The sequence below is a fragment of the Rhinoderma darwinii genome, chromosome 3, assembly GCF_050947455.1.
Source record: "Rhinoderma darwinii isolate aRhiDar2 chromosome 3, aRhiDar2.hap1, whole genome shotgun sequence".
Lineage (NCBI taxonomy): Eukaryota > Metazoa > Chordata > Amphibia > Anura > Rhinodermatidae > Rhinoderma > Rhinoderma darwinii.
The window spans coordinates 7450795-7459098 of NC_134689.1; the positions used below are offsets into that span (position 1 = coordinate 7450795).

Here is an 8304-nt window from a genome sequence, read left to right on the forward strand (position 1 = left end):
GCAACCAGCCGATGTGCAATAGCATTCATTGACAGGAGTTGTTGATCTTGCCGTGAGTGAAGGTCTTGCATCTCTGCCAGCATGGTTTGTGTCGTCAAGGATTGACGTCAGGTTGACCAGCGAGGTCCATGGCCTGAGCGTACTGTCACGGTCTGTGGGTATGTGCAGGCCACTTTTCTAGAGTTTCAGGACGCACCAAATATTGAGACCAATCACATGTATGGTACAAAAAAAAGGACACATAGCTGTGATAAAAATTACATTCTAAATTTCTGATATGTCTTCCAATAATTTCTGTATAAATACCGACTTTAAATTAATTCCTGCAAAATAAATTTAGGGTCTAAATACTCACTTCATTCTCATGTTCGATTAACAAAAAAATCTGTCTTTAAAATGACACATTTGAGAAAAAAAAACCAACATTAAATTTCTTTTTTTACTTCTTTTCATGAATTATTATAACAAAACTGCAGTCGAAATAATTCATACCTTAAGGGGTGTAGTTTTCATAATGGGGTCACTTATGGGGGTTTCTATCATTCTGACACCTATGAGCTTTTGCAAACTCTGCTTGGTGCAGAAAAACACAATGTAGTTCAAAATTTATAAAACTATTGATAAAAATGGAAGCCTCCTAAATTGCTCCAAATTTTTTTTTTTTAAATTGCTAACAAAATAGAGTAAAAGAGATGGAAATATATATTTAACAAAAAATGTTTACAGTATGTATGTTTTTTTACTAATTTTCATACATTTTTGTGTCTTTTACTTAATATACGCAAATCATATCTTCTACTACTACCACCTAAATAAAGTAAAACAATGTCAGAATTACTTGGATATGCAAAACTATACCAAAGTTCCAAAATCAGTCTCGGTCATTAAGTGGTTAATGAGGCCCCTCCCACCGCTGAATCCTATAAATTGAATGCTTCACCAATCATATTCTGCTCCCTGTGATGTCACCAGTCTCTGGGCAGATTTCTTCTATCACGTACGTTTAATCATTACTGCTCATCCCCCTGATATCTTTATATAACCATCACATACACATAATGCAGCATGAAGGGGCTCGGTGAAGGTGGCGGTGAAGGTGCGTAAGTGTCTGATGGGGTCACACAGCTCATAAAAGGACAGCTGCCCAGCCTCATAATCCAGACATATCCTGACTCTATCACTGGAGATCTGGTGAGGTAACGGGGTCATTTTACTGTCATATCTCACTGAACACTGATTATTATACCACACATCTCCACATAAACTCCAGGACTTGTTATTACCTCCAATGTATGACTGACACCCCCTCCTGTCTATACTGGGGTAACACATCCCGACCCTCCACCAATGTGATCCACTGATCTCAACATCCCAGTAATGTCGCCCTGAGGAAAATCTCCTGCCGCTTATCACCTGATTATAATCCCGGAATCTCTCCGCTGTTTCTGGATGATTCTGGATTATATTTGTACTGGCTGCAGTTTTCAGGTCGTCTGATATAAGGATATAATTACCAGCTGTGTTTACATCCAGTAATATGTCTGCAGGACCCTCCCCATAGATTAGATTTATACCTCGTATTATATTAGATAATGTGTGTGATATTTGCGAGAACCACTCCACACCCTGATCACCCCCATCATGTCCCCCCGTGTCCTCATCACCTCCCCCCTCCTCAGGATCATACAAGTCACCTGTGTCCTCATCCCCTTCCCCCTCCTCAGGACCATACAAGTCATCGGTGTCCTCATCACCTCCCCCCTCCTCTGGATCATACAAGTCACCTGTGTCCTCATCCCCTTCCCCCTCCTCAGGATCACACAAGTCACTTGTGTCCTCATCCCCTCCCCCCTCCTCAGGACCATACAAGTCATCGGTGTCCACATCACCTCCCCCCTCAGGATCATACAAGTCACCTGTGTCCTCATCCCCTCCCCTCTCCTCAGGATCACACAAGTCACCTGTGTCTGGTCCCTGTAGGACAGTCAGTGGATCAGTCATGTTACACAGCTCCTCAATGACCCTCATCTTCCTGGACAGCTCGTCCTTCTCTATTTCCAGCTTCTGGATCACATCGGTCAGTGACAGTGACACCTGTTCTTCCTGCCTGGAGATCTCACTCCGGACCCTCTTCTCCAGGTCGTCCACCCGTCTCCTGATGTCTATAAACAGGGCAGTGACTTTCTCTTCTTCTCCTGCTGCTTTGTTTTGAGCTTTTCTCCTGCGCTCCTCCAAATTCTGGACTCTTTCCTCAGTCTTCTCTTTCTTTGTGTTTAGTTTCTGCAGAACATTTCTCAGCTTCTTCTTCCTCTTTATAGATGCTTCTTGCAGCTTCTCCACCCGATGACCCCGATGTTCTTCTGCTGAACAATAAACACAGATACAAGCAGCGTCCTCAGGGCAGTAATATTCCAGGATCTTCTTATGGACGGAACATTTTCTGTTCTCCAGGGAAGTGCTGGGTTCAGTTAGGACGTGTTCTGCTGCTTTGCTGTGAACTTTCATGTGATTATCGCACAGAGAAGCTTCACACAGCAGACAGGATTTAACAGCAGGTACAGGAGCGTGAATACAGTAAGTGCAGCAGATCCCGGTGATCTCCTCCTGACGTGGCTGAGTTGACAGGAAACGTTCTGCTACATTATGTAGATTTATGTTCCTCTGCAGTGCAGGCCGCTCCTGAAACTCTTCTCTACATTCAGGACAGGAATAAACTCCAGACCCGTCCTGTGTATTCAGGACCTGATCAATACAGACCCGGCAGAAGTTGTGTCCACATCTCAGGGTTACAGGATCTGTAAAAATGCTCAGACAGATGGAGCAGAACAGCTCGTCTCTCAGGTCAGCGGATGCCATGGCTTCAGGATTTATGAGAAAGGAAACTGAAAGTGTATTTTATAGGGCGTGTTCCAGCACATATGACATGGGATCTCAGGCGCTGGACCCTCATAATAAACATAACATCAATAATAAGTATAGCTAAAGACAAGGGATAAATGTGGATAAATAAGGCAGCAGTATTTATTTATGGGTTACCTATAACAATAACATAAATATATATTTAACTCATAAAATACCATATTATTAAATCATAAATAACCAAATAGTCCAACCCATATTTAAATGGGCGACAACCCCACGAAAAGTTACCACCACTATCTTTTTTTTTTGTTGGGAGGATGGGTGCTGCATACAATACTTTGGTCCAATTCTCACGCAATACTCGCCCATTCAAGTCAATAGGTTTGTGAAAAAAATCAGACAGCACATGCACGAGTGCGGCCTGTTTTTCACAAATACAGTTAGGTCCAGAATTATTTGGACACAAGTTTTGGCACTTTAGCTGTTTACCAAAACATATTGAATACACAGTTATATAATCAATATGGGCTTAAAGTGCAGACTCTCAGCTTTAATATGATGGTATTCACATCCTAATTTGAGGAAGAGTTTAGGAATTGCAGCTCTTTAATATGTAGCTGCCTCTTTTTTAAGGGACCAAAGGTAATTGGAGAATTATCTCAAAAGCTGTTTAATGGGCTGCATGAGCTATTCCCTCGTTAATCCATCATCAATTAAGCAGGTAAAAGGTCTGGAGTTGATTCCAGGTGTGGCATTTGCATTTGGAATCTGTTGCTGTGAACCCACAACATGAGGTCAAAGGAGCTCTCAATGCAAGTGAAACAGACCATCATTAGACTGAAAAATATCAAGAAATCCATCAGAGAGAGAGCACAAATTTTAGGAGTGGCCAAATCAACAGTTTGGTACATTCTTGAAAAAAAAAAGGGCACTGGTGATCTTGTGAACTCCAAAAGGCCTGGACGTTCACGGAAGACAACAGTGGTGGATGATCGCAGAACCCTTTGCATGGTGAAGAAAAACCCCTTCACAACATCTACACAAGTGAAGAACACTCTCCTGGAAGTAGGTGTATCAGTATCTAAGTCTACCATAAAGAGAAGACTTCATGAGAGCAAATACAGAGGGTTCACCACAAGGTGCAAACCATTAATCAGCCTCCAAAATAGAAAGGCCAGATTAGACTTTGCCAAACAACATCTAAAAAAGCTGCCCAGTTCTGGAACAGCATGAAACTAAGATCAACCTGTACCAGAATGATGGGAGGAGGAAAGTATGGAGAAGGCTTGGAACGGCGCATGATCCAAAGCAAACCACATCCTGTGTAAAACACGGTGGAGGCAGTATGATGGCATGCAGTGGCGCAGCTAAAGGGGTCGCAATGGACGCAGTTGGAACCGGGCCCCCGTTGCAACACAGCACTGGCCGCACTTCCAACTGTATTTGCGTCTTCAGCACGCAGGTATAGTTAGTTCAATGCTGGAGCAAGGAGCCGGTGATTCCACTAGGAGAAGTCCCTGACTTCACTGTCCATATATGGACAGTGACGTCAGGAGAGAGGTCCCCTACTCCTCAAGCGGAATCCCCGGCGCTGTGGCCGGTGATTCCCGCTCTAGGAGAAGTCCCTGACTTCGCTGTCCATATATGGACAGCGAAGTCAGGGACTTCTCTTGGATCGGAATCACCGGCCACAGCGCCAGGGATTCCAGTTCAGAAGTCGCTGATGTCAATGTCCATATATGGACAGTGAAGTCAGGGACTTCTCCTAGAGCGTAATCACCGGCCACAGTGCCGGGGATTTCGCTACAGGAGTAGGGGAGCGCTCTCCTGAGGTCACTGTCCATATATGGTCAGTGAAGTCAGGTGTAACGTCTATGGCCACGGTCCGTCGTTCGGTCGTTAATCTCGACGACCGTGGCCATGGACTTCTTACCTCGCTGCAGCGTCGTCCTACTGTGAGGCGCCGACACTCACTTCGGGTGTCTCCGGCGCGCGCGCGCCCACGACCTTAAAGGGCCAGTGCGCACATTTTTGCAGGAAGTCTGCAATCTAGCCCAGGATGCCCTGGGCTATAAAAAGGGCTCTGTCCTCTAGCTCTTTGCCAGAACGTTGTTCGTTACCCATTGTTTGTCGTGCTTATGGTCTCCCAGTGTCTTCCAGTTTCCCAGTGTACCTTGCTCCTTTATCCCATACCCTGGTTCAGTGCTACCTAGTTCTAGTGCCGTGCTGTGCTATTGCCGTGCTGTGCTACAGTCTACGCTTGATCTGCTACGCCTCACCTGATGACTTCCCGCTGCCTGGTCCTGGACGTGCCTGCCTCGCTACTGCCTACGATTGCCTCAGGTACCCTCGCTGAACTAATTGAACTCTGTACTTACCTGTTTAGCCAGCTGCCATCCCGCTACACGGTACGGCCCAGTGGGTCCACACCCCACATCGTGACAGTACGCTCTGGCCATGGACTCCGCTGGTCAATTCAAGGGCTTGGCATTCTCCGAAGCCATGCAGGCGGATCTGCTGGATCTCCGAGCTAGGCAGGATCAGCTCCTCGTGGCAGTGGACTCTATGGTGCAGCAGCTAGGGACGCTAGTTGCTTCTCTTCCTGCCTCTATGCAAGTCCTTCAAGTCGATCCTCTTGTTATTCCTCCTGGCAGTTCCTGTCCGGATCCTCAGTTCTCGCTGCCATTGCCCTCTCAGTTCGATGGAGACGCCAGTGCTTGTCGGGGGTTTCTGAACCAATGCCATATTCATTTTACCCAGCACTCTCGAGCATTTCCGTCAGATGGAGCCAAGATCCGTCAGGGACCCGAGACCCGAGATTTTCAGGAGTTTGTGCGAATATTCCGAACTGTTTTTGAGGAGCCTGGGCGAGTCTCATCGGCAGCCACTGCCATCTTCAACCTTCGCCAAGAGGACACCTCTGTGGGCGAGTATACGATCTAGTTCTGGACTCTGGCAGGAGAGCTATCCTGGAACAATGAGGCCTTCGTGGCATCCTATTGGCATGGCCTGTCATCCGAGATCAAGGATGAACTGGCTGCTCGAGACCTGCCTTCCGCCTTGGACGACTTGATTCTGCTTGCCACTCGGGTGGACATAAGGCTGAGGGAAAGATCTCACGAAGTTCGTCAGGAGCGACTTTGCTTATATTGCGGCCTCGCTGGCCATGTCGTGCATCTGTGTCCTCACAAGCCAAAAAACCCCAGCGCCTAGGTTTGGTTGGAGAGACAACCCTGGGCGTCAACACATTGAATCAAGAACTCTCTTCCAAACTATTCATTCCCATAACCATCATTGCTGGTGAGAGGTCCCATCAGATCTCCGCATATCTGAACTTCGTCTGCCAGGACCTTGTGGATCTCCTACAGTTGCCTACTATCCCGCTTGAAAGGCCGCTGATCGTTGCCTCGGTGGATGGACTGCCATTGCCGGACCCAGTTGTGTCCGTAACCAAGCCGTTGAGACTCCAAGTTCATGCTGAACTCATCTCCCTGTTCGTCCTGTCTAAGGCCGTCAACACCGTGCTGTTGAGTTTGCCTTGGCTTCGTCTGCACGCACCCGTCCTGGATTGGAACTCTGGAGAGGTCCACCAGTGGGGCTCGAAGTGTCTTGACCGCTGTCTGCGCCATATCCAGTCACCACAGCCTGGCCCTCTTCAGACTTTGACAGGGTTGCCTTCTTGTTTCTCCATGTTCTACGATGTCTTCAATAAAAAGGAGGCTGAGACCTTGCCGCCACACCGGGCATATGACTGTCCGATCGACCTGGTTCCTGAATCGTCTCCTCCTCATGGTAGAGTGTACCCCCTCTCCCTGCCAGAGACCCAGTCCATGTCGGCCTACATTAAGGAGAACCTGGAGAGGGGTTTCATTCGTAAATCCTCATCCCCGGCCGGAGCGGGGTTCTTCTTTGTTAAAAAGAAAGATGGATCGTTACGACCTAGCATTGACTACCGAGGCCTAAACCAGATCACGGTGAAGAACAGGTACCCCCTGCCTTTGATTTCGGAACTGTTTGATCGCATACGGGGGGCAAAATTTTTTTCTAAACTGGACCTGCGGGGGGCCTACAATCTGATTCGGATTCGTCGAGGTGACGAATGGAAGACTGCCTTTAATACTCGTGATGGGCACTACAAATACTTAGTTATGCCCTTCGGCCTGTGTAATGCCCCCGCAGTATTTCAAGAATTTGTCAATGACATTTATCATGATCTTCCTTATGTTTGTGTTGTGGTGTATCTCGATGACATTTTGATTTTTTCCCCAGATCCAGTAACTCATCAGAGTCATGTCCGCCAGGTGTTGCTCCGTCTAAGAGAGAATCGCCTTTATACCAAGTTGGAGAAGTGTGTTTTTGAGAAGAAGTCTCTATCCTTCCTGGGCTATATTATCTCCGATCAGGGCCTCAAGATGGACCCCCAGAAGGTAAAGGCTGTCCTGGAGTGGCCACGCCCCCAAGGCTTAAGGCCATACCGACTGTTCATCCCCAACTTCTCATCTCTGACTGCTCCTATCTCCACCCTCACTAAGAAGGGTATGAATGTCAAGATGTGGACTTTGGAGGCTGAAGCCTCCATTCTGCACCATCCTGATGTATCCCTAGTCCCTAGTGGGACTAGTAAAAAAGTAAAAAAAAAGTTTAATAAAGTTAATTTAAAAAAAAATGTGAATAATAAAGAAAAACCCACTTTTTCCCCTTACAAAATGCTTTACTATCAAAAAACAAAAATAAAGTAAAAAAGTTACGCATATTTGGTATCGCCGCGTCCGTAACGACCCCGACTATAAATCTATTACATTATTTAACCCACACGGTGAACGCCGTAAAAAAATTAATAAAAAACTATGGAAAAATTGCTGTTTTCTGTGAATCCTGACTTAAAAAAAATGTGATAAAAAGTGATCAAAAAGTCGCATCTACTCCAAAATGGTACCAATAAAAGTCTTCCCGCAAAAATAAAGCCCTCATACAACTGCATCGGCGGAACAATAAAAAAGTTATGGCTCTTCAAATATGGAGACACAAAAACAAATCATTTTGAAAAAAAAGCGTTTTTACTGTGTAAAAGTAGTAAAACATAGAAAAACGATACAAATTTGGTATCGTTGCAATCGTAACAACCCACTGAATAAAGTTATTGTGTTATTTATATCACACGGTAAACGGCGTAGATTTAAGACGCGAAAAAGAGTGGCAAAATTTCTATTCCCCCCCCAAAAAAAGTTAATAAAAGTTAATCAATAAATAATATGTTCCTCAAAATGGTGCTATTAAAAAATATAACTTGTCCCACAAAAAACAAGACCTTATACAGCTATGTCGACGCAAAAATAAAAAAGTTATAGCTCTTGGAATGCGACGATGGAAAAACTTAAAAAATGGCTTGGTCATTAAGGTTTAAAATAGGCTGGTCATTAAGGGGTTAATCATTTACCATTC

General features: G+C 45.5%; 1 protein-coding gene across 1 annotated transcript; it reads right to left on the reverse strand.

Annotated features, from left to right (window-relative positions):
- Nucleotides 1-771: 771 nt before the first annotated feature.
- LOC142748642 (E3 ubiquitin/ISG15 ligase TRIM25-like) lies at nucleotides 772-2877 on the reverse strand. The gene has a single exon (XM_075855789.1). It carries the CDS (start codon nucleotides 2854-2856, stop codon nucleotides 1018-1020), a length of 1839 nt encoding a protein of 612 aa, XP_075711904.1. The 5' UTR covers nucleotides 2857-2877; the 3' UTR covers nucleotides 772-1017.
- Between the last annotated feature and the right edge of the window lie 5427 nt (nucleotides 2878-8304).